The 27,958-nt window shown below is 40.4% G+C and overlaps 1 protein-coding gene and 1 long non-coding RNA gene across 4 annotated transcripts in view; one reads left to right on the plus strand and one right to left on the minus strand.

The window, feature by feature from the left end:
- Window positions 1-27,958, minus strand: part of PlexA (plexin A) — a 137,370-nt gene that overhangs the window by 41,135 nt on the left and 68,277 nt on the right. For all 3 annotated transcript variants that reach the window (XM_089170966.1, XM_089170965.1, XM_015334911.2), the window contains one exon: window positions 3,328-3,510. In XM_089170966.1, the coding sequence (XP_089027092.1) occupies window positions 3,328-3,510 (183 nt within the window). The remainder of the gene's footprint in view (window positions 1-3,327; window positions 3,511-27,958) is intronic.
- On the plus strand, window positions 23,097-27,614 carry LOC149032965 (uncharacterized). Its single transcript, XR_016176137.1, has 2 exons — window positions 23,097-23,204; window positions 26,799-27,614. It is a non-coding gene; the product is annotated as an uncharacterized LOC149032965 (long non-coding RNA).

Genomic DNA, 27,958 nt, shown 5'->3' on the forward strand with positions numbered 1-27,958 from the left:
TGGATGTTACTTTAAACATTTAGTTCCAATCCTCTAAACGATCTACATGCGCGATACATGGCTAAGAGAAATGTGAAAAACGATTATTCATCTCGATTATTCCACGAACGAATGAACGAATGAATGAGACCGCTGTCGATTATTAATTCGCGTTGATTCACCGCATCGTTGAACGCTTGATGGACGTACGCGAATTAATTCGAGAATTTATTCTCTCTTTTACTTCTTCTACGTTGTCGTCGATGTCTACAACATTACTCTGATCGATTATTCGTCCAATTTTTGTCTTCTCTTTTACTTTCGATGAATTTTTCATCGGAGTTTAAATTTATACCTCTTTATATTTAAACGTTAATCGAGCGATGCTAATTTTAGGCTTCAAATCGACTAAGACATTGTCAAGGTATCGATCTTATTGTCGTTCTTTAAGTAAGGTAGTGCCGATAATCGAAGTAAAACTCGTACTAATTAAGAGATCGGCAAGAGACGTGAGCGTTGCAATTAGCGAATCGCGAGTCGAGCGGCAACAGGAACCCTGACGACTACAACTACGACTACGACGACGACGACGACTACGACTACGACGACGACCAAGCCACAGGGGATCCTTAATTGAACGGATTATAGTCAAGTTACCTGAACTAGGATGCCTTCCAGACAACCACATCGAGTTCCTTCTGTTCCTACGTCGAAACCGTTAATTACTGGATGGCTATATCAAAGGATGCATGAGAATCGCTCTTCTCCTTTTGGATGCTCTGCCAAAGACGTTTCTGCCTATCTCTCTTACAAGAATCTTCCGAATAATATTATCTTCTCGATCGTAGCTATTGCGCGCAAACGTTAATAATATTTACAAAAAAGAAAAAAAAAAAAAAGAAAGAAAAACAAAGAAGAAAAAATAATGTAATTTAATCCTGCTCGGTCTAATAAATGTTATTTATTTCAATACTGCAAATTGATACTTAATAGGAAGAAAATGAAATGTATCGAGTAAGAATACCAAGTGAAATAAGAAAAAGAAAAAGATACGAGGAATAAGATTCATACGGCTTTCTCGTGTTACGGTCATGTAAAACGATCTCTCTTTTTCTTACGCTCTTCTTCGTGCTTTGAGGATTGAATTCCTTGACGAACGTCTCTTTCTCGATAAAACTTTCGCATCGCATCGCATCGCATCGCATCGCATCGGTTTTATTTACCAAGAATGGTGTACTTTGCTTTACGATAGATAGAAAGAGACGAATGCAACTATACTCGAATGACCTTTCGAGCCACGACCCCGAAAGCTTTAGAGAATGAGAGAGAGAGAGTACATTTGTGACTAAACGCACGTGTACAAGAGGGCGATCATTAATTAATACCTTCCGGGACGAAACGAGTCATGAATCAACGTTGCTGTAACAGCGTGGTAACGTTTCACCCTCTCTCTCTCTCTATTTCTTTCACATTCACAAGCAAATGCACGCACGCACGCACGTACGCATGCACGCACACTAAATTCTACCTATATAGCAGAGATTCTCTCCGTTTGGTCGTATCTATCTATCTATTTATCTCGTTCGTACAATCTAGTTAGTCCGATGCCTTTGACCCGAGACGACGAAATGTCTCGTGACCGATCCCGTTCTATCGATGGGATCTAGCAATGATAAACAATGGCCACCTAGAAGCGATTATTAATCACGCGCGACGATCCACCGCAATTAACCTTTAAGCCATTGTGGTGCAGTTGTATCTCTGTTGCTCTCTTTCCGCCTTGCAACGTTATTATAGTACCTTAGTACTATTATAAAGTTCGTAGCGTTGGAGAAAGGCGCGCTCAACAACTCATATTGCGCATATCAATTTTCTTTCTAGTTACTTTCGCTTCTCGCGTATCTTGGCGAAAGAGAAGAGCGTTTTAATTAAATTCCAATTGATCGATCGATCGACCGATCGATAACTCGTTCCCTATAGATGATTTGCATGCTGTTCGTCTTTGCAACATTTATCGTAGAATTGAAATAAAGAACATACGCAAAATATTGAAATGTGCGCGAAACTAATGCGAATTTGTAAAGGAAGACAAGGGAATATAGCGTACAACGAAATCCAACCGATCAATTTCCGTTTTAATGGGCATGCAGTCGTTCTCTGTCACTCGCTTTCGTACATGTCTGATAGGCAATTTCCGCGATACATACATACATACATAGAAGAAAACAACAGGGCTCGAAGATGGCGGTGCCATTTCATTAAAGGGCATAACAGAGAATAGGGAATAGGGAAAGTATCCGTCGCTTATACATATGTAGACGCGACCGAGGATAGGCGGAGGATAAAGGTGGAAGAAAGGTGGAGGAAAGGTGGAGAGCGCACGTTCTCCCAGAGAGATCTTCTCACGTTATCCGTTCCGTTTCTCTTTGTATATAGATGCTCGTATGTATGGTTGTATGTATGCTTGCATGTATGCACGTACACAAGAAGTTCCTTCGTTTAGATGTAGTTATCGCTTCACGAAGAAGAGAGCCAAACGGCGAAAGCACGATCGCCGTTTATGAGACCGATAAATCTACGAACACTGTGTGTACACTTCTACATACAGTTGTATACGTTCTACATATAGATATGCACTAGCTAATAAAGATTTCAAACGTTTAAAGTGCTTAAAAGCCGTAAATAAAGTAAATTTACGCGAGAAAATATGACGGCGGGCCAAGACGTCACCGATATTAAGCGATATTAAGCGATAATACGAATATAATATGGTTTCAAATATCTCACTTTTTCTCGACCATTACATCTCTCGCCTAGCAACGGTTAATATTTTCCAAGCTTTCATTATATTTTACACATCGTTGGTCGATCGATCTTATTTATTTTTTGTAGACCGGTTAATCACATCGATCTTCTCCGAGTAAAGAACCAAACGGGGCTTTTTCTATCGTGATTAATTTAACGATTCGCGATAGTAAAAGGCACTTCCACGAATAAATTTCTAGATTTCTCATTTGGATTTGCGCCTATCGTACAAGATCATCCTTTTTATCGACATTTATGTGCTATCGTTAATTAAAAAATTAAAAAAATTAAAAAAAATATCATAGAAGAGAAAAAATTGAAAATATTTGATAGATTTTTTTTGCGAAAGATAATTAGGCGAATAAATGCGCTTCGTATAGAGCAATCTCGATTTTCCAATTTGATTGACGATCGCGATTAATTTAACTGATCGTACTCTCTGATCCTTCGGCCAAGGCCGAGGAAGTCGAGCGCTTTGCCATTTGAACTCTCTTCGGCAAGTTCACGGCGGGCGAAAGTTTATTTCCGTTATTTATTTCTTACCTTTTTTAGATGGCCCTTGTGAGTTCCAAGGAAGACGACGGTGTAATCACCGGTGGACGTAGCGGCTACTGCCGTGAGAAGAGTGTCGAAAGTTAAAACTGGAAATGCAGCTATTGGATCTTCACCTCCGAGGGGAGTGTTCACGTCTAAACCGCAGAAATCCTCGCCGATGGTTTCTAATCTCTGGAAAAACAATAAGAAGAACAAAATCAATGCGATATTGTTAAGGGTTGTTCCGTTATTTGTTTCTTAGCGTGTAATAGCTATTGTAATTAATGATACACCATTTCCTATTCCATGAATGTGCACGATGATAATTGTAATGGATCTAATCGCACGGAGTAATTATCGAATGCCCTACGTTATCCCAGTATGTTGTAATCATCTATCATAAATGTAATTAAATTTACGGAGGTAAACGTAGGGACGCGTACAATAGTATAATGATCTGAGATAATTGACTATTTAAGAGTCAATCAAAAATATATTTATATAAGATTAATTGAACGGAAGTACTTTATCGTTTCCTCTTCTATTTCTTGAATATTCGACGTATAAATGATCGGTTCCTTCTATATTTGCGTTATATTATACCATCCGCCTCGCATTATACTGTATATCGAAAATGTGAAACGATAAAAATATATTAGCATCGATAATGACATTCCCCAGCTAATTGTCACGCACATCCGAACGTTCCGAACGCGAAACAACTAATAATATGTCACTGGTATATACAAATATTCATTGATACGCATAAACATCGAGTATCAGCTGTTGCGTTCCCTGCATTCAATGAGAGGATAATGAAAACTAAAGTAAACAAGAGATGATTTAATATTATACGATCCGTCTCTACTAATGACACATATAGCTCAATCATAATTTATAGGAAAGAAAAATATGCTTAATATTTGGATCCGTATACCGAGTGATATATCGTATTTTCTAGAAATTCTAGACAAGGGGTCAGGATTTTTTGTCGAGTAGGGCAAACAACAAGTAAGCAAAGGTTCGCTTTTTAGGAATATGCAGCCGTAGGTTATCGCTATAGAAAGAAAAATATTGGACGCTAAAATATATCACGTCGGAGGTCCGCAAACGATAAATTATTACGGAGGAGGCAATTAATTCTTGTTGCCCCGGCGATTAATCGTCGAGGGTGAGGGCGGCGGCGTGGACGACGAAGACGACGACGAAGACGACGACGAAGACGACGAAGAAGACGACGAAGACGACGAAGAAGACAACGAAGACGACGACGAGATGTTATATTTTATTGCTCTTAGGATTTTCTTTTTTCTAACTTTCTAATAAATGTTACAAACGTCGCAAAATGAGATATCGCGGAGGACGGGACTTTGATTTTTTGACATAGTTCGTATAATGAATATTAAGGAGACACATTTCAAGCGTAATACTATAAAAAGATATGAAAATAGGGGCAAAATAGGGGCAAAATAGTAGCGTGATTTTCCAAGGAAATCTCGTGAATGCTCTAATCAAGCTTAGAACGAAACGAAATATTTGGAGAAATATCTCGAGGATAAACCGAGAAATCGCTGTCCTCTCGTCGCGTCAACTCTATTTACATTCCAGGCTTGGTTTCGCCACCCTATATAGATTGGTGCGAACAATTATTTGCATTGCTGGTGCTAATACACCGCCTTAGGTGTGCACAAGGGGCGTTTCACGGCACGCTTCCGACTACCCCTGTCATGAAAGAGAGACAAACAACAAGACATTCGTTTACCGAATGTTAATAAATAAAATATCTATAATTATTCTCTTTCTCTTTCTTTTTCTCTTTGTCGTATGAGGGTCTTTCCCAAACTTCTGTTAGATATTATTTGTATATGCCTATATCCTTTCCTTCTCTTCTTCCGTCTCTTCTTTCCCCGTGGACTCTCTCGAAAGCATATTTACAGTTGTTGGACGGTAGACCGAGTAGAAGGAGGCAAGCTAGCGCGTATACGAAACGATTTTTGAAAACACAGAAACTCCATTAAGCAATAAAATCGTCCTCGGAATTTTACATTCGACCTATGGAATGAAATATGGTAACGCTGGCATAGAATTATTCACAGAAACATAGAAATTCCATTAGGCATGCGTACACCTCATTTTTTCTATACAATGAATTAAGCAGCCGCTAATGTCCACAAGAAGCCCGCGACTCCTTCTTCTTCAAGAAAATCCCAAGGAATTTGTCGTCTTTCTTTTGATCCTTTCCTCTATGAAAATAATTAATTATTGTTTACTGTAAGTATATTATTTCATTGAGGACAGGGCAAATAAGTGCGCATATCGTACATTCGATCTACCACAATAAGGAACAATTGTAAAAGTTACAAAATTGATCGATCGTTCGTTCGTTCGTTCGTGCCGAATCCAATTGCGGAATGTAATCGACTGACATTATTGTTATTGCGACATAATCATCGAGGATGGAGAGCACGGATCGATTTCGCGCCGAGGAAAACGTTATGGTAATTCGAGAACGGCCGATTCTTCAAGCTTTTTCTCGCGCATTCTCTCTATCATGCCACATCGTCCGTTCACTTTTATCGCTAAGATCTTCACAACTTATTGCGATATCTTTTATAGCCTTCTGCCAATTTCTATATCTCTCATATTTCTTTTTTCTTTTTTTTTATATATCCACATCTAGAACAAAGCATTTTCTCAGTTATTTCTTGTACACTTTGTTCCCTCCCTCCCTCCCTCCCTTTTTTCAATAATTCATATCGATGTCATTTTGTTGTACCCTTTATGGCTTCATTATGTCCAAAGTATCCTATCCTAGCAAATTCAATCCAACGCATATTCCTTGACTTGATAAGTGAATTTTTCTAAAAGAATGCTTGTTTTATTTTCAATGCACCAACGTAAACTTTCTCTTATATTATTTGGATCGATATTAAATATTGAGAGTTGATTTCTCTGGAGTACATGATTTTCGATGGGTAAGTACGATCGAGAAAGGATGGGCGTAACGCGATCGCCTCTGGCAATAAATCTCTCGAAAGAAAGGAGGCGCGGTTTTATTGCGATTTATTTTTCCATTTATTTTGCAAAACAGAGATCCTAAGTAGGCGTCTCTCTTTTTTACCTTTCCCAACAGAATGAGATTTCATATCGCTCGTTCTCTCGCATGTAATTAATCAAAATGTTGATGCATTCTTTTCAAAGGAATCAAACCAAATTGTAGTTTCAAGATCGACGAGAAAAAAAGTTTATTAATTTCCGAACGATTAATATTTTTCCTCGCCCAAGGAAAATGTATCGATGAAATTTACGTGGACGTCGTCGTTATAAAGAGAGGAAAGCTTCACTTATTTCGAAGCTTTTAGCGGTGCATCGACGTTAACGATTAAAGCGTTCATCCTTTCCATCCATCTATCCAACCATCCAACCATCCATCCATCTATCCATCCATCCATCCATCTCTCTTTCTTTCATACTTTAGAATTCTTGTGGAAAAGGGGTGTACTCGTTGAACGAGGGGATGTCGTCGTCGTTCGTTGCTTTCCTCAAAGCGGGACCGATAATGAGAATGAAGGAAAAAAGGAAAAAAAAAAAGAAGAAAAATAAAAACCTAGCCCTGCCCTCGTCTCTCTATCTCTCTCCCTTTTTCTCTCTTCATCAGGCTATGTGCAGTTGCCAAGTACTTACATTCCACTAACTTCACTGGGATGAACAGAGAGAGTAAAACAACGTTTTTACGTCGCACCGTATTTGTTCTCTCTCTCTCTCTCTCTTTTGTGGTGTTTGTAGAAAACAGAGATCGAGAGAAGGACGAGCGCGTTCTTAAGGTAAATGCGTTAACGTTAAAACGCGTCCACTCGAGTAGTGGTCCTTTCAAAGAAAGAAACATTAATGATGGACGAGACGATGAACGCGTACCACCTTTATATTTCGTATTATTGTTAAACTCGTAAAGTTCTAAAACATCCCTTTATTTAATAGCGCGCGCACGCGAGAGAGAGAGAGAGAGAGAGAGAGAGAGAGAAAGAAAGAGAATATTTGAGGGAAAAATGGTAGGAATCATTTGCGATCGTGACGAGTATAAAATCAAAGTTGACTCGTTTTCTCCGGTACATTCACCCTCCTCTCCTTACACGTCCTCGTTGTTCGGGCTTCGAACACACAGGCGGAAGTCATCCTCGAGGAATTTGAAAAAGGGGGACACTCGATCCCGTTTGCGGCAAGGCGCATGCGCTCGAACGTGTTTGCACGACCTGCCTTACACCAATAAACGCATACACACACGTTACTATAGAAATATACTAACATTGCGTTAGCGTTTGTTACAGATGCCTTTGGCTCCCTATAGAGACGATACAGAAACCGTTCGAGAGTATCCGCAATTTAATTACAACGACTGTGTAATTACAAACGACACAGACTCGAGACCCACTATCGTGTATTCTCATTCGAATAACGAGAAACGATCTATATATCACGACTAAATTCTGATCCTTGACAACGATAGTATGCCAATTAAACTCTATCCCTCCTTATTTTTCTCTCTCTCTCTCTCTCTCTCTCACACGCTACCAATATCCGCTTTAGTACCTGTCACAAATGATCAATCAAAGTCGATCCAAATTTATTTATCGACTTTAGGGGTTATCGAACTTTGAATAATTTCAAAGTTGCACACCGATTCCAATTGTGCTCATTCATTTGCGATAAGTATAATTATTCATTTATATTTGTAGCTTTTAATTAAAACACGATCGATACACTTTAATCGAATTAATTAATATTGCAAGAAAATAATATTACAATTATTGAATAAAATATATAAAGCGAGTAGTAGTAGTAGTAGATTACAATACGGATAGAAAATAAGTCAATCTCTTAGAAAGTTGGAATGATTTATGGAATACTAAAAGTCAAAGATCTCGGACGAAATGCTTGGGCTGGATTTGACTCGTTCCACCCGCCCCCCCATTTATACATATAACGGACGTCAAGCGAGTTTCACGAGGTCGCCAAGCCGATAAATTCTCAAAGATTTACAATCCCACGAAGAAGCTAGAACAAATCTTCCTACCGAGTCGTCGGAGTATCTACTTCTACGTTTCTACGCGATTTCGAAGAAGATTCGCGAGAAAGACAGAAATGCTAAGAGAGTAGAACCATTAATGTAAATATATTACCATACACTAATCTCTTAATAATAGCTAAATGAGAAAACGAAAAGAAAGTCGTAGGAAAAAGAAAAGAAAATGAAATTGTCCGCTCTATATCACTGCGTCAGAAGGATCTCTTAAAAAACTATTTAAAGTCAGTCTCGTAGTAACGACTCTCGTCTTTTCTCGTTTCATCTTTCCATTCTCCCAAATGAAAAGAAGAAAAAGATATCTCGGAAAAGATGCACATCTTATGAGACCTACTTGAACGAGAAGAGAGAGAGGGGCCAAGAAAATAAGAGAGGAAGGAAGGAAGAGAAAGGGAACAATAACAAAGCAATCAGTTGAGGAGAGTGTTAGATCTAACGCTTTTCAAAGCGGTTCGCTATGTGCTCCTGAACGAAAATCTTGAAATTCTTTTCGAGTAGGGACCCCATCGTCGAGTAAGTTTACTTATCCAGCTTGCTAACTCTTACCGCCAAGATTTTCCTCGTCTTAAGGACGAAGGATGCCAGCTGTCCTTGAGAACATTTTCCTTGTATTTGCTGCAACGAAGGAGAGAAACCGTCGCGTCGAGGGAAATGCTCGTCTCCTTCTATGATTCGATGAGTCCTGAGAAAAGCGTGTTACGATTTTTCCCCAAGGAATTTTTCTATTTCTCTCTCTTGCTCCTTTTCTACTTTTACGATGCTTTTTTTTTTTTTTTTAAATTTTAATCGATAAAACACTAGCCAAGCGATACAACTCTTTCCGTAAACACGACAAACCGAAATAACTTGGACGAAAACTTGGTTTGCGAAACTTTGGAAAACATTTGTCGTACATACGTGTGTACATACACACACACACGAGTACGAGTAAATATAAGCGTTGGTATAATATGTTTCGAAGATAGTCAGAATCGCGGAGACTTTGAGACGAATAGATATACACAGAGACCCACCTACGTATGCATGGACATCTATTTTCTGTAAAATATCATTGTAAACACGTCGTAGAAGGGTGTTGTCCCTTTTGGAGTTCCAGCAGACGAGGTAATTAATTAGCGTAATGATTCGTTCTCGTACGCGACTCGTTTCACTCGCCTATAACGAGTAGAGTTCTACAAAGTTTCCTCGACTGCGATGTTGCTGATGCCGTTGAAGCTGTTGCTCTGCTGTTGCAGCACCATACTTTGTCTGTCTCCCTCTCTTTCTCTCTCTTTTTCTCTAGTTTGCTATATATTCGTCCTACGATTTTAATGAGGGACAAACTGCACAAACACATTACTAATGTACCACACATATATAAACACGTACGCGATATGCAGATGGATTTGTCGGAAGATTGGAATAGTAAACAGTTGTTATGGTTGGTAGGACGATTATTTGTGCGGCATCGAATCCTTGCTATAATAGTTGTTTGCTTTTTAAGGAATGCTTTCCAAGCTCCCTTGGTAAAAGGTATTTCCTATGAGAATATTTGCCATCTTGGTCGCGGTATAATTTTTGTCTACAATAAAATGATGTGCAATTGGTTGGGCGATGATAGCTGACATAACTGACAGAAGGATAGTCGAAAGACAGTTTATAGGGTCGTGCGTGTTTCGTGCGTGAATCTATGCACTTGTCATTGAGCGGTTTATGGCCTTTTAATAGTCCGTCAAGCAGTGCGTAAAGACGTTGGACGTAGGATCATATAGGCGTTTTGACCGACCGATTCGAAACATAAATCGTCGTAGAAAATACTCGACCGCCTATCGAGCGAATCTCCAAAGCGCGAGTAATAAAACTAGTGATAGTAGTAGTACACACACTTGTGTGCGGTGCTCTGGCGAATACGATATTTATCTTGGTTAAGAGTGGCAACAAGATAAATCGTCGATTGCATGCTTGCGCTTGTAGTAACGATTTTCGAATTTTCTGATGCTTCTACCTACGTAAATATAAATAATACCGGTGTGTGTACACAGGCGAACTCTCTAACTAAGTCAATAAAAGAGAAACAATAAATTGCCACAAGTAAGTAATTGGACGAATAAAAGAGTGAGAGAGAGAGAGAGAGAGAGAGAGAGAGAGAGAGAGAGAGAGAGAGCTATCTTTTTGGTTTGAGTAAATTTAGATTTTGATGGAAAAAATGGTATGAAAGGCAGGGGAGGATTTACTTGGATTTTCAATCCTTTGTCCTGCATGCACTCGGCGGTATCGAGAAAAGGAGATTCTAAACGATAGAGATCCATTATCGGTAGGAAGGAAAGTTTTCGAAGCAGGGTGTGCAAAGCAGCACATCGTTTCTACGGCGCATTAACAACGATGGAAAATAGAAACGGAAAAGTCTTCCTTTCGCACAATGTGTTTCGCACAGATTTTATCTCTCGCTTTGATTTATCGGAAAGCGCGTGGAAAATCGAAAGGCGTTGTCGACCAACGTCCATTAAAGTTGGAAAGGTAAAATTATTCAGATCGTTTCGTTTCTGCCAACCCCTCGCGTGTTCCCCATTCTCCATCTCGTTCACCATCTCGTTCACCATCTCCTTCTCCAACAGTCGCGAGCTCTTTCCTCCAGGCAATGGCACGCTATTAAGGGTTGATTTCCATTGGACGCGAGAATAAGAGAACGGAGAATGGGAATGGACGTAGGTAACAGGACGATCGAGCGCGAGCGAGCGTTCGTGTTACATGGAAAAGAGGAAGAGAAAGAGAAAGAGAAAGAGTTGGATTACGAGATGTCGAAAGAGGGAATCGAGTTTAATCGATCGCAGAGTGGAAAAGCGTACGAGCTGAAGCACCTGTAGTTTTACGATAAAAGACCACCCTCCTCTTTTTCTCCTTTTTCCTCGTTCCTTTTCTAGTTGCACCACACTACCTCTAACCAGTCGACCATTTTCTCTTTCTCTTTCTATTCCTCTTCCGTTGTCGTTGACGTTGTTGTTGTTGTTGTTGTTGCTGTTGTTGTTGCCGTCAATGGGATGAAACCCGAATGAAAGCGAAGTAACAGAGGCAAGTTTTCTCTCTTCTCTTCTTTTCTCTTCTTTACTTTTCTTTTTTTTCTTTTTTTCTTTTCCTCTCAACTTTCTGTACAAGAAGAATGGAGAAAGAAACTTTGGCCAATTAATCCCTTAATTAAATCGAGATAATTAACGGGAAAGGCAAATAAATATATATATATAGGTATACGCGTTGAGACACCCTCCTCCTATATATGTGTATACGTGTGTGTATTTAAAATAAACGGACTCTTGTAAAGTTTTTAATTATCGGTTGATCGACGATTCTCTTCCTCTCTCTACCTCCCTTATTCTTTATATTTTTCTCTTTCTTTGAGGACAAAAATAGTAGAGTGAGAATTGCTTTTAATCAAATCCGTTTACGCGATATCGGAACAAAGCTTTTCGCTCGATTATCTCTTGGCGTCGTGTGAGAGAGAGGGAGAGAGAGAGCCGCAACGAACACGAGACAAAGGCGAGTTGGATGGTCGAACGTGTTCAACGGTAACATCGAGAATGTAATACACGAAACCGCAAGGGGTTGGAACGGCGGGGAGCGGGGATCGTTCCATGGACGACGCGTATGCAAATCCACTTTTGTCTTTATTCCAATATCCGTTCCAAGAACCCTTTTTTTCTCTCCCTTCCTCCCTTCCTCTCTCTTTCTCTCTCTCAGCTTTTCCTTGCTCTCTTGAAAAAGATATATTCGAATTTCAGCATTGCCACGAATCTGCGCTTGCTCGCTCGCTCGCCAATGCTTTTAGCGATGCAAGGTAAAAACGAACTCTCATATTTTCCGCGATATTTCCTTTATACGATGACGTCTGTAATTACGAAAGGAATGTTACGGGGGAAAATAGAGATGATTCAAGGAGTACAAATTTTCTATCAAAAGTCATTTGACCGTTGTAGTAAAAAGGGAAAGAGAAAGATGAAAACAATTTAAAATAATATAAAGTACAAGCTTATTAATATACTTCAATTAAACGAGATATTTCATTTTAGTGTTTGAGCGATAAAATAAATCTTAAATATAAATATAATACATTGAAGTATTCAAATAATTGTTAATTAATCGAAGGAAACGTGTATTGTTGTTTAAAATCACCTAGTATATGATCGGAGTACCGTCCTCTTCGAAATTCACTTTCGGACTGACGAATTGTCCTCTATCAAAATTCTTATATTCAATGTTGTTTATATGACTTTCCGAACACTATACACATGTGTATAACGGGTATACTATTTGTAACAAATAGAAATTAAAATAAAAACGTTCTAATTTGAGTACTTTTTGCATTCTTTGTTCATATGTTCAGTTGGAGATTCATTTATTGAGAATAACGTGCCAGTCTTAAGGTGAAAAAGTGCAAAGTGGAAAGTGCATAGAACGTGTACTCCGTGTTTTTCTACATATATTTTTAATTGTTTTATTCTGTCTTTTTTGTCTTGAAAGCATGTTTGAGAGAAAGGAGGAGGGTCGGATCCGTATCGCTCGCTAATCTACCAAGTTTCTATAATTATTCGTATCCCGTCGAGATAGTTGCGTGGAAAATGAAATCTCGAGTCACCGGAAGCAGCCACGTGATTTCTTGCTATCGAGGTTAACGATGCTTTTGTTGTTTTAAACAAAAAATGCAGATAATTTTTATCCGAAAATGAAGTGATTATATTTATTTTGATTTCAAATTAGGCAGATGGAATTTGTTTTGAATTTCATTTGCATAAGGCGGGAATTGTTGTCGTCTTTGTTAAATATAATGTTGGTATGCGATGTATATGCGAGATCGATCTATGCAAAATTGTGCAGTCGCAGCGACGACGATGGTTTAGCATGAAAGGTAACTACTCGACCTTGACCGTGAAACGGTCGGTCCTTTGTTCTTCGTCGCGAGGTAATCTCGCGTGCGTGCCAAGAACACGAAGAGGACCTAGCCTACCACCAAGGGACACAAAAAGGGGAAAAGGAAAAGAAGAAGAAAAAGCAGAAGAAAAAGAAGAAGAAAAAGAAGGATAATCTCGATGGGTTTGGTCGCAGGTGGTCACAAAACCACGCGTCGTCGTCTCTTATCCTGTGATCTACGAGAGAATGATCAAGGACGAAATAATATCTCGTGTTTTCTTGGTTCGGTATTAGAGTCAGTCGGTGGGAATCGTGTAAAATGAAAAAGAGAGAGAAAGAGAGAGAGAGAGAGATGGAAAGAGTCGATTCAGACGACAGCCGGACGGAATTGCAAATATCGAGTTTTCCGGTGGTGAAAACCAAGCGAGCTGCGAATTCGTCCCTCGGGCAACGGGGCTTCCTGATAACTTCAAGGAAAAGAAGGGTTTGGGGTAAAGAGGGGAGGGCAGCTGGGATGGGATGGGATGGGATGCTGAAACTCGATTCGAATTATGATTAAAAATGCATACTAGGTTTTCGCATGGGAAAGATGGAAAGATGGGAAGAGGGTAGAGAGATAGAGAGAACGGATGAGTACAGGATTTGTAATAAGGGCTGGTTTTTCCATCAAATAGACTAGAAAAACAATCCATTATGATCCTTTTTTTATCGCATTGTTTACAAGACGAATAAAAATTCTTCTTTCTCGTTTCTACACGCTTTTTCTTCTATTTTATGATTATTATGATTATTCATTCATTTGTCATGTTTTCCTTCGTTTCTTTGTTTCTACATTGAAAGAGTTTATCGTCTAGTTGGAAGGTAAGAAAATTTGATAAGAATAACGCGAACGAACAGTTCCTCCAGACGATATCCGCGTAGATCCGTTATCGGGATAATGAAATTATTTCATTGTCTGTGTCTTCTTCGCTTCTACTTTTTTCTTCCTTTTCGAACTTTTCTAAAGTCCGATGAAGGAGGAAGAAAAGAAAGAAGAGGATGGAGATAAGAGAATCTCGTTTCTCTTTTGAAAGAGGAAAAAAATGAAGGATCTCGATAATATCCGTTTTAATCGGCTTTCGACTCCTCCTCTTCGACGGCTATCAATTAGCTGACCGTGGAAGGAAAATACATAAGGGTTCGCTTTTATAAGAAAATCCTCGACGAGTAAGAACGAGATGAATGAAGGAAAGGAGATAAATCTGAGAATGATCGAGAAAAAAAAGAAAATCAAAATAAAAAAGAAAGAAAAAGAAATAATAAGGAAGGGGTAAGCAGGTGAAACGAGATGAAATGATATGAAGCGTGCGAAAGAAAATCCGCGTAATACGATTGCAAGGATTATCTCCCTTTTTTTTTTTTGATCTATTACCATGGACTTTGGAAGAATATTTCGTTCTCGTTAAAAGCGACCAAATTGCGGGTGCCGATTTGAAAGTGCGAGAAGAGCACCGACTACCTACACCATCGGTTATTTACGACCAAAGTCGTATTAGAAAGTACGCGCGAAATATCCTAACGAACCTATACTAATATTATTAAAGAACTAAATCGAAAGAATCGATGTCCCATAGCTATATTATATTATCGGATAAAATACAAAAAGAAAAGTTATTCCTCGAGCTCGAAGATGAGAAGGACGATAAATGGAAAGTTTCATATAAAAGGAAGAAGACTCGTAAGAAAGGCAAAGCAATTACTGGCTTCTTCTAGTTTTTTTTTTCTCTCTCTCTTTTTCTCTTTTTTTCTAATGAGAAACACTCGAAACTTTAGCTCGTCTTTAAAGCGAACCAGAGAGACTCCAAGTGAATTTCTTTCCCTCGTTGAACGATCCGCTTCGATATCGTTATTATCCTTGTTAGAAAGCGAATCGTTTCAAATGTTGTTGTAAAAAAAAAAAAAAAAAAAAAAAAAATACAAAATGGGGAGTTACTCTTGGAGGACAAGGGATACACGCAGCATAAAACGAACGAATGTGCCAGCCGTGGCTTATAAGAGAGCTGCTTTTAACGTTCCCTTTTTAAACGTCGACTCTCAAATCGTTCTTCAACGATATCAGCAAACTTTCATGCTGCTTTACAATTTCTTCGTCGCTACGCGAGAGAATGCAATCTATATTGCTATATGTACTTTTTCAACAAAATTTCAAACTCGTCTCGTGCGCCTTCTAACGGCAAATATTCATCCTCTACTTGTTGTTAGATACTCGAATATTTATTAATCGTTGTATCATTTACATTCGTAAAGAAGAAGAAAAAATAGAATAAAAATTAGCGTTAGAACGAAGAGAAAAGCGAAGAATACACGCTCTCCTGCGTAAGAAGGTTAAAAAGCGAACGTCCTTCCTCTTTCCTCGCTATAGCGACATGATTAAGAGCGATTCGCTATTAATTGCAAAAGCTGCATCGAACCGCGAACTTGTGAAATACATTTGGAACCTCGAGATTAAAATAATAATAATAATAATAATAATTCGTAGATTAAATCGAGAACGGAACTGTCTATCCCTGTCTTTTTTTAAATAAACATTTGCATTGTAGTACATTAGCTCTGTTGAATATTTGTTGGCCAAAAGCTTATCTTAGTCGTTGGATCGTCGGTGCATCATATAGAGTAGAACATAGAAAAGAGAAAAAGATATAAATATGTATGTATATCTGATATAAACCGTATGCGAGATTCTCTCTCTATCTTTTGTATCTTTTGAACGTACTACTACTCGAGTCTCGAGGTCTAAGCTTTCAGGACAAATTACAACCTCGATATACCTATCGGATGTAAAGATATACTTCCCTTCCCTATTTCTTTTTCATTTTCCTTTTTTTTTTTCTAGTGAAATCGGTGACGCGAAAAGTATGGTATGATGCCAAAGAGAAAACGCTCGAGAGAACTCGTGGCGGATGCTATGCAGGAAAATTTATTTATATACTCGATTCGCCCCCTTGGAGATATCAAATCCGTCGAGATATTGCAAGGGATTTTTCCATTTAATCGTTAACGACCTTAGTTTCATATTTTTTCCTATATTCATTTGGAAAGATTACGCGTAAACGTTTTTGCATGGACACAAATGTAAATAAAATCTAAAGTAAAGCTCGGATCGAAGGAAATTTGGGTATTTGCGAGCTCACGGATTTTTCCTTAATTAATAGTTGCTCGGCTCGGCTCGGTTTGGTTCGGTTCGGTGAAAGATCACAGCAGGAATTTGGAATATTTAGCTACGGTTAGGATAACAACACTGGGCAGAATCATCGCCGCCAACAACGACGAGGAGGAATGACAAAAATGTTTTTCATATCGTTAGCAAGCGCTTTGATCATTATATGTACATATATTTGTCCCTCTTGGCATGCTGGGATAATAATAATTACGATAATCACAATATTTGTCAAGAGCATATCAAATTTCGCGGATGTTTATTCGTCGTCGTTTGATATAGAAAACGATGGAGCGTTTTGCTATTTTCTTTGTTTCTTTATCATCAAATGGGACGTAATACGTGTAGGTACATGTGTACGTTAATATTTATGTTGTTCGGGAAGAGGACTTTATTATCGAGTTTTACGACGAGAGGAGGAAAATATTGAGACCTAGTTTTGCGTTACGTAATTCTCGTCGTACCTTCCAGCTATCTCATTTATATCACTTTATTCGATACGTCGAACGATACCTGTCCTTCCGTATTACGTTATTAAGCTAGTCTGTCTCTAAAAGATGGAATATCATCCTCGAATTTTACTGAAAATCGACGACGCGAGATGGAAAAGAACGAACGCTAACGTGTCGTCCTCGAAGAGACCCAGTTTCACGCAAGCCGACTCGATCATTTGTTATGCCAACCTTATTATATTTTCGATATCTATTCGAGAAAAATTCGAGAAATATTCGACAAATATTCGAAAAATATTCGAGAAATTCGTCTCGACACGTAGGATTTTGACAAAGTGATGTACGACTCGCTCAACACTTCGTCTCTTATGAACTTTGTTTTGTCCAGATAATAATCAATTTTAATCGTATCATAAATACAATATAATATAATAATAAAGAAGACAAGTCTTGATCTTTCCGTAGATATGAATGGAAACGGATCGAATTTATACGATCCACGTAATCCTATTCCATTGTCCAGTATCCCATTTGATCGACGATTCCCTTTGCATTTTTATCCAAGCTCTTAAACAATCCATCGAATTTGGCCCCCGCGAAAAGGCATTTATGAAATGCTTCACATTTCTATCTCATTCTATTTCGCATACGATCGGATCTGCTTTTTATATCTATAGATCTATATATATATGTACCTTTTAGCATTTTACAAATCGTGTTTTAATGGAAGTTTTACGCGTACAAAAATAGTTTGGTCTCTCCGTTACGCGCATAGTCGACGAGTATTCCTGTCCACAAAATTAAAAGATAAAGAGTCGAATGGAGAGTCGAATGGAGAGTAGAATGGAGAGTCGTCTAGACGTTTCTCGTTAGCATTAACAATGACGATTAAGCGATTTCTCTCAATCAAACGATCTCCATCCTGTCGACGGCAAACGATGTCCTCCCTACTGTCGTCCATTGCGATCATCGACCTATCTCTCTATCCGAGAAAAATCATAACCGAAATAACCGCATTAATCGATTATATTATTTCGGAATACGCGCGTATTTCGATAATGGATCGATCGAACGAACGATCGAACGAACGATCGAACGAACAAACGAACCTAAGTCGACGTCGTCTTCTCCGGTATCGCCTCCTTGTCCTCGTAGCATTGTCCTGGGAGTCCTTTATCTCGAAGCACATACCACCAACTTGAGAACTCGATTCGAGCGATCATCGATTGGGACGACGACGACAACGACAACGACGAAGGCGTCCTCGTAAACCAACAATGGCCCTTTACACAAACGCGATAGAGAGACCAAGAGTAAAGATAGATGGATAGATAGTGTGCAAGAGAGAGAGAGAGAGAGAGAGAGAGAAAGAGATACACAATCTGTATATACGTAGGTATACGGTACGACGGCATAAGTAATTACGCTTCCGGCCATTAAATCACGAAGAGACAGATGCAGCCTGGAAATGCGAGGATAAAGAAAGGGAAAGAGAAAGAAAGAAAAAGAAGGACCAACAGAGAGAGGGAGTATGTAGCTCGAAATGAACCGCAACGTGACTATTTTCCATCCGTCTTTGTCGGATGTTCTTGTCGCCAGCGAAAGAAACTTAGGTCCGGAAGAGAAGTAGGGAGAGCTACCTACCCACCTACCTATCTACCTACCACCATCGTTGTTGCTTCATCGAATATTATTATTTGTTTATCTTTGGGAGGGAGCCCGCAATTTATTAATAAAATCTCGTTGAAAAGACCGTAGTCGTCGATACTTTTGTCATAAGCTTTATTCCCGTTTTTCCGAGTGTTAATTCCGAGTGGCCTGTGTGCTTCGCGATCGATCCCACGAATGAGAAAAGTGAGAACGAACGGTACGAGGAAGAGGATAAAGAGGATAAAGAGGAGAATGGAGAAAGAACATAATTCCGGCGGAAACGCGTAGAGAGGAAGCATACCGCTCTTTATCAACGGATTCGAGCGTATGCATTGAAAAACGTGGGATGCTGCATCCCTCCTCTCCAATATCTTGCTCTCTCAACTTTGCAGCGAGGAAAAGGAAAGAGAAAGAGGCCGTTGAACAAAACTCTGGGATTAATTCGGACGCGGTCGGGCCGAGGCGCACGTTTTTACCCTGCGAAAACATAAAAGGGGATGATAATAATTCTCGTCGAGAGAAACGCGCGCGTCGAAGATTCTCTCCTCTCGTATTCCTTTAGAAATTCAAACTAGCGCGCACCTGTAATATCCACCCTGCCTATCCGCCCTGCCTATCCACCCTCGAAAAATTTCCAAGCTCGCGGATTCGCGAACGAAATGGCGCGGAACGATGACAATTTCCGTGGTTATTGATTTGTTCGAATGCCTAGGATTCGCGGCGTTATTCGTTCCTTTCCAATTATCGATATACGATGACGGATCGACGACAAAACGGCTCAAACGGCTAGCATTCATTCATTTATTTGTCGCGCCACCGCGAATAAAAAAGCACGCAAGGGAAACGTGACGATATTATTTACTCCATTAAAAATGATTTATTCACGAGGATTGACTTTTTCAAGTTTGCCGCCAATGTGTACGCTATTTTTCACAGTCGCGTAATTTGAATCTTTCATAGGATGGAGAGGACGTCGGTTCGTTTCTCATTTCATATTTCCCTCTGTCTTTCTTCGTTACATTTATTATTTTTCCAAATAGATTCGCGGTGCAACGTGGCGTCGTATCCAGTAGCGCACATCTACGTCGGCAAAATTCATTTTCGAAAGTGGATCATCGTGTTCTATTCTCTCTCTCTCTCTCTCTCTCTCTCTCTCTCTCTCTCTCTCTCCCATATCGTCGATAGAATTTCTTTTCTAGAATAGAATTTCGCTTTTTCTCCGAGACTACGTCGTCGTCGTCGTCGTCGTCGACGTCGTTGAAATCGAATAAAAACTCTGTATCTTCGCGTTCGAACAAATTCCGATTGGTTTTCCATTAAAACACGCGGTGGTTGGATTGTAAGAAAATCCGCTCTCGTCGATAGATCGATAAATCCTCTCTCTCTAGTTCCGATTTTAATATTTTATTCAATTAATCAGAGAAATTGTATACATACCGATACATATTGTATCGCTACCCTAATACGATTGAACTTGTAAGAAGTGACGTTTCGTAAATTGCTTTTCTCCACCCCCTTAGGCCTTAATGGCAGCTTTTCTTTTTTTCTTTAAAGAAGAAATTACGCGTAAGTTTTATTCCTAATCTACCACTGGTATAAATATACTCTATTCGCGAGAGTGTTTCTACTTTTACCCCCAAGTTGCGTGGCTCTTTCCTTTTTACTTTTTTCCCTCTCTTGCTTCATTTAGCAACGCGACGAGAATACACTAGGAGGATGACGATATTCTCGCGCGAGAACGAAATGCAAAAGCGGTTCTCCCTTTCTTTCTGACCGCCCCCGCCCCGCCCCCGCCAACTCATTCTGTGAGCAAAAAATATACATATAAAAAAATAAAAAAGGCAGAAGCTTTTCCGAGCGTTTGCTAATACTCGAAAACAAAAGCAAATTCTTCTTTTGTTCGTTCATGGTAGATACGAGAAACGGCCCATCGTCGTCGTTGTCGTCGTCGTCGTCCTTCCGTACCACGAGTATTTAATACACGCGTCGTCGTTTACGCATTCACCTTAGTGTACTTAGGTATGTAACAGCCTTTGGCAACTTTATGTCATTTCCTATGATGCATTAACGCAAAGAATATTATAAAATTCTTTCCCCCTCCTTTGCGAGCCGACGAAATGAAAAATTCCGTAGGGAGTGTAAGAAAAATACGCGACGCAAAGATAAATCGGAAGTCAATAAGCCAAAAAATAGACGGAATAAATATATATATTGTATATATAAAAGAAAGAGGTAGGTTTCGACGAGAGATCCTAAATCAAATTTCGAAGGGTGCGCCAAGAGGCGAGGTGTGCCGTCGGCCCAGACACGTCATTAAAATAATAAAACTATTAAAGTTGAAGAGCGAACGAGGGAGAATTCCGTCCTTGTCGCTAAGAACAAGCAAAGAAGAAGAAGAAGCAGAAGGATAGAAGAGTGGGACTTGAGATATTTTATCCGTTTGAGACGATGGCTGGTTGTTGGTGCGGCGCAGCGGTAACTTCGATTCCACCTTTCGACGATCTTTTTCCAATTCCCTCCTCGTTTCACTCCGAATTCGAGAATCCTTGCTCGCGTTTAGATTTTTCTCCCAGGGTTTATAACGGATGCTCCTGGTGTACTTGAGGATTTATATGCGAGTCGAACAAACTTATTTCTTCTATCTTTCTTTCATTTCTTTTTTTCTTAGCTGAATTTCGAAAGAAGCTCCAGCCTGATCGTCTATTTTTCGTCTCAAGAGAGATACGAATATCGAGTTCCTGTATCCGAATTACCGATTATTCATCTAGGTACGGTTACTTTGAAAGATAAAGGAATAAAAGTAGGATATAAATTTGTCGAGAAATTGACGAGAGGGAAGCCGGGAGTATTTAGAAAAGGATCAATTGTTCTTTCGAAGGCGATAGAGAATCTCTAAACCGATCTTTCGAGCACACAAATCGACGAAGACCAGTCTATTCGCATGTACGCCACGTATAGCTCTCTTTTTAGCTCGTTTTATAGATTTTCCTTGTACTACCCTAAAATTGTACCATGAAATTTCTACGCGAACTTGTAGTTAATACGAAAGTTTCATTGGAATTATTCGTATCGGTGCGCACGCGGCGCAAGCATATCTACCAATTCGTTAATAACGCAGCATCTACTAAAATAACAATAGAGATTAGAGTTTTACGAAGGTATTACCATGAGCACCGTATTAAGCTTCATTCAAATTATTTCCGAGAAGTATCGCGATGTCGAACGAATTAGCTGACGGTGTTTCGCGTCAACGAAATCATTCAAATTTTATATACGTAAAAAACAACATCGGAATTATTAATGAACAAAACTATTATTATTGCTATTTGGAATCTATATAGGAAGTCTGCGAATTTAAAGAAATTTCAAGAGAAAGAATATAAGAATACAGAAACAAAGTCGAGGAGCAAGGGCTTCTCGATAGGTTTAACGGGGCAGTGTGCCAGCTGTTATTAAAATAGAACAAGAATAAGAATAAGAAGGAGAAGGAGAAGGAGAAGGAGAAGGAGAAGGAGAAGAAGGAGAAGGAAAAGAAGAAGAAGATGAAGAGAAGAAAAGAGGATTGGCAGAGCGGGAAGGAGGACACAGTCTGTAGGTGGAAAGTAGAGTAGGTATCAATGGGCAGTTGCCTGGAGGGTTCTTGCTCCGACTACCCTCTTCCAACTTCTTCTCCCCCTTCGACACGTACGACCAACCACCGAGTAGGGTTGGTACGCGTTGCTTCTCCACCGATTCCAAGCTTCTTAAACCAGCCCACCCTCTTGAGCAAAGTTGCGTCGCTTTCCTCTCCCTTTTTCTTCCAACACGCACGCTTACCGTTCGGTTACCGTTCGGTTGCCAAGATACACGGCTCCTATAACTATAGCAACGGTCCCTGACGAGAAGAAAATACCTATCAAAATACCTACGCGTTTTGTATCCCATTGGAAGTTTCGTAAAACAAGAACTTGTTGTTTGAAACACTTTGGTAGAAGCACAAAGGGCATTCGTTGAAAAGCGAAAGCTGTTCGAGTTTGGATACTTGTTAAAGCACGCGAGATTCTCACAGAAATAGGCTCGTTCAATTTTGTAATTCGCCAAATCCATTCACGACGACTCAATCTGACTAAATCGAAAATGTACCCGAAATACCCATTGAATCGAGCTTTCCATTTATTCGTCTCTATTCGCGCACGAAACAGCCAGTTAAACGCAGCAGCTACATCCTCGCATGCATCCCTTTTGCCATACGCGTATCATCGTTCCTCCTGACCCTGCTAGAAGGATAGAAGAATGGAGGAAGAAACATATTTCTCTCTCTCTCTCTCTCTTTCAAGCTATGATTCTCGTGACCTAAGTCGGAGAAGCTACGTTTCACGAGAGATCTTATCCGGTAAGAAATTAAAGAGAGAAAAGGAACTGAATGGGGGAGTTTGAAATTGTAGGAGGATGGAGTTGTTCGTCGATGGAGCGATCGGCGAGTCTCGGGTGGTTTCGGCTTGGCTCGGCTCGGATCGGACGGTTCACCCAGCAGCGCCATGTTACCGCCTGAAGCCGTGACTACGCACTATTGATTCGCATGGGAAGGAAGGAAGGAGTCGAGGGGGTGGGTTGCTTGCTGCTCGGCTCGAAGGGAAGCTTCGACGATGAGGTAAGTGGGTGGTGTTGCGTTGGGTGGCGTAGGGCGGCGTTGGGCTGCGTTGGGTGACCCAGGGACGGCCCTATCAACGCACCCTCCCTTTCTTTCCATCTCCTATCTAATTTATGAAATTATTTAGACAAATATTGACATTCATAAACGTTATCGAAATACGTAGCGAATACTTGGTAATCTAAGAGAGCGGGAATCCGAGCCGAATCTACATATCTAGCGTGTAAGCACACGCATAGGTGGAAAAGTACTACTACGTGCTTCGAGCCGAGTGATAAATCTTTTCTAGCGCGGCGAACGAACGTAAAGAGAGGAAGTTCTTTGTATGGTGAGTCCATTATCATCGCAATGTTTCATTTCCTAAGTAACGTATTAACGTCAGAGTTGAGTGGCCGATCTGTCGTTCCGTTCGTTTACCAAGCACTTCTTTATATCCGACTGTGGGTCAATATCGCACGACCACGACGCGTAGAATATTTCTGAAAGCGTTCCAACGGCACGCCGTGTTCGAGAGAAATAGAAAAAGGATGTGAAACACGTCGCGCATGTTTATATCGTTCGAATAAACGAACTTCCTGTCGTAATTGAAGAGACACTCTTCTATTAAATTGCACGCTTGGAAACGCGCGCGCGTACACCCCGTCGACAGATGCTCTCGCTCTGTCGATATTACCATACCTATCCCAAAGTTATACATATTTATGTCGTTTCGTGATAGCGCATTGCAAATAAGAAACACCTTCTTGGCCTAAGACTTGGTTAAAGAACCACCAAGGAACTTTTTAACCAACACTCTTTCTAATACGCATCTCCTACACGTCACCCTACGCGTCACCTCCAACCACGTAGATATATCATTGTTTTCATTTTGAAATATACATCCGAGTAAAATTTGTTCCCTTTCATGGAACGACCCTCGATAATTTTTTTTCCTTCTACCTCTGTCTAACCGGGAACATCGGACAAAAAAAGGGGGATGGGTGTACCCTTTCGAAAACGGTACTCGAAATTAAACGAGCGACTCGGCAAATCGAATAAGTTGAGCATTTTTAGTGCTTTTTCTATCTCTCTTTTTCTCTTGGTTCGTATTCGGAAAATCTGATAACGGATTTGCGAGTGGGTAGAGAAAGGGAAGGGAGGGAAGGGGACGAGAGAAGAGAGGACCCTCGAAGCAGCGTTCTTTGACGATTTACCGACCGCTTCAGATCCTCCTGCACGAGTACACAAGTACCCGACGGCATATCAGAATACGTGTTCCAAGAGTCGACTGTTTGCATAACGAGGATTCTATGACCGCGGTACTCGAATTACGAAGACCTACCCCCGTGCTCGTGCCCGTGCTCGTGCCCGTACCCGGTCAAACCCCTATAGTCCGACTTTGAGGACACGCGAAATGCGATGCCGAACGAGTTCGAGAGTTTGATCCACCAAAAAGAGAACAGATCAAAATCAAGACGATTCTTAATGCGTCAGTAATTCCTTTACGTCCTGTACGAGTTCGAGCCACTTCTTCGAGTCAACCGCACACTGAGATACATCAGTGATTTGATTTTCCTATTAAATTTTGTATTAGATATTACTTTTGCCCCTATAAAAATAGTTGAAATAATTGTTAGAATCGGTAAACATTGATAAGAGTGCAATACGGGTAAAATAGAAACGTTGGAGAATGCAATTGCGAGCGTCCGTGCGAACACGCGAACCTGAAACGGTGCATAGATATTCCAGAAGAGCATAAATCTACGGCGCTCGAGTAACTGATTCTATCTACCTATCTCTCTATCTGTATTTCTGTTTGGTTCACGCACGAATTGAACTCTTGTATACACATTATACTAGCCGCGTGAGACGTGATTCGAAACGCGTATCAACAACCCAGTGCGACATTAGAGTAGCATCGACTAACACCCACGCGAGTCCATGAAAACCTAGTAAAAACAGCCCTTAAGACAAATCTTTAGACCGCTTGCTCAAATCGATAGAAGATTGATTTTTAATTCGCCATTATTCTTCTTAGTTTTTTTAGTGACGCGACTGTTTCTCCTCTCTTTACTGGAAATCTCTCACACAAACAGAAAATTAGCGACGTCGCGACAAAATTAATTACGCAGCGTGCTGCCGAGTAAGCAACCACGGTGAATTAATTCGCTGTACGGAGTCATTTAAAAACCGGCTTAACTTTAAACCGTAATTTTTTTTCTTTTATTCGAGCCAACGATATTTATCTTCGAATAATATCCGTGAATCGATTTGAAATTGGCTGATCAGAAGCTACTTTGACTAGAAGGAAAGGGTGGAAATTCCTTTCTACCCTTATATGCTACAACGAAACTGACAAAAGAAACTTAATGGAAGGCGACGAATTAACACCAAGTTACAACATCGATTCCATTGTCTTCAACTTTACTCGAGAAAGTAACCGGAATTAAGAAGGAGCGAGAGAACGAGAACGAGAGCTAGGGCTAGGGCTAGGGCGAGGACGATGGCAAAGGCGTGAGAGAGGGCAAGAGGGAGAAGAGAAGAGGATCGATCCGAGCTAAGGATTATATCCAACGCAAGCAACACATCCTTGCGCTCGTTTATAGCTTAAGAGGGCTGAGGGTGAGAGAATACGTTCACAGAGCCGCGCATACACATCGATGAGTCTACTAAACAAGAATCTATGCGCACGCAGGTGAGGAACGAATTTAGTGTACTTGCGGAGCTGGTTATATCCACACAAGTTGAGAAACAGGGCGCGGCGGGTGGTTATTCAGTCACTTTGCACCACCACCACCACAAGCAACCAACCCTCTTGCCTTTTGTACAGCTCCAGCAGCAGCAGCAGTAGCAGCAGCAGCAGCAGCAGCAGCAAAGCTACAAGAAGCGAGGAGAGTTTCGACCACTATCGACCATTGGTCTATCAATCCGTTGGTGTTTTTTATTTTTCATTAGAATGACTCCCCTCGAAGAAATTCAATAGCATCGAGTTCACGCGAGGAAGGATACAATCGAAGGAAGATTCAAGGATCGTCAAGAGAATCTGTGCCAGATTCCGCTAGATGGACAAATCGGGAGAGATCATTCCTAGCACGAGTTTACTATTCTCTCTCTCTCTCGTAGTTATGTTGACCGCAGGACAAATTCCCAAAGACTTTTGTTCCGTGGAGCGATTAATAGGAACGCTAAGGAACGCCTCGCTCCACTACTCTCCGTAGAAATTAGGTCGAGGGTCGGTGTACTCGGCAGTACATCGTCCAACTACCTAACCCGAGTCAAAGCGTTCGAGTATTCTCAGGGGCAGTAGTAGCAGCGCGTATCCTTTTTATGCTCGCTCCCTTCCTCTACGGAAGAAAAGACAAAAATAAAGAAAAAAGAAAGAGGAAAAAAGGAAACTAGTAGTTACAACGTTACGCGGCATGAATAGGAAAATATCGTTCCTATAGTAAGATAAGTACGCGTTGAAAGGATAGCCCTTTTATTCGCGATGACGTTCGCGTTATTCATCTCGCCTTGAATTTTCATCCTCTTGTTTTCTCTTCTACGTAACTATACTATGTATGATACGAAATTATGAATTCGTTATTCGTTGAATACATTTTTTCCACGTTGCAGATATAAAGATGGTCTCATTGGAAGATTAAAGGATTCGCAAAGATGGTTCCGAAACGTATCGATGGGGAGTGGCGTCCATTGTGCGAGCTCGGTAATGCCCTTCGAGAAGGAAGAAGACCCTTCATCACGAGCGCCATTGCCATTGGCATCGTCGCTGCCATCATCATCGCTACCACCATGGCTACCACCATGGCTACCACGAGTCGACCATATCCGATAATACTGGCGAAAGGAGCGAAATGTCCGGGGATTCAATGAGAAATTACTATGTCGGAGGAAGTATAGCTAAAGCGGGACCGAACAACCTTATCCACGGAGATATCCTTGCGAGACGTTTCTGACCTCCACCTCCGTTACCCCCTTCTAGTAAGCTCGTTCGGGTCGATGTAAACCGTCGTCGAGGCACACGACGATAAAATCGAGTTACGCTACTATCGTTTATCAAAATAACTTGTATCTACCCTTTATCCATCTAAAATAACCGATCGAATTTAGCGAGTTTCCAAAGTAGAAAACGAGACTCGTCTACGTTTTATCCAACAAATTTATCTTCCTTTCTCTCCAACGCATTATTGCGTTTACTTTTTTTCATTAACTCCCCAATTTTGTAGTTTTAGGACTTTCGATCTCCATCTGGAAAAAGTGGAAATTGGGCAAAAGGGCATCGTTTAAGTTTCCAAGGAGATCTTTCTATCGCCCTTAGGGGTGCTACAAAAAGCCGATATCTTTGGTATTTCCCTTCTTTCATCGGTGTCCCATTTTTCGCATTCTTTTTCTATTTTATATTTACGATATCGATATGGAACGGTTATCCACCTTAACTCTCTATCCCTTCCACCCTTTCTATTGCTTTTTTTATCGCTGTCAATATCTTAGAAATCCCTTCTTCAGTTTAGAAATACGACGGAAAGCCTTAATTCTTTTCTTTTGTCTAGTTGGAAAATTGACGAGCAATCTTTTTCTCCAATTTGTTTTTGTTTCGACGAACAACCGCGGAGATTAATTTTTCTTATCTCGGATAGTCGCGCATCGAAAGTTAAAAAAGTCTCTTCGATAAGGATAACTAGTGAACGTAACACACCGAGCAACTCGACAAAGGAGCCTCTCGAGCGTAAAGCGTGTCAGAGTACTTGGGCTTGACACGCGAAGCACAATCCGAA

This window comes from Polistes dominula, unplaced genomic scaffold, assembly GCF_049000335.1.
Source record: "Polistes dominula isolate Pdom_NZ unplaced genomic scaffold, Pdom_raw_medaka contig_31, whole genome shotgun sequence".
NCBI classification, from domain to species: Eukaryota; Metazoa; Arthropoda; class Insecta; order Hymenoptera; family Vespidae; genus Polistes; species Polistes dominula.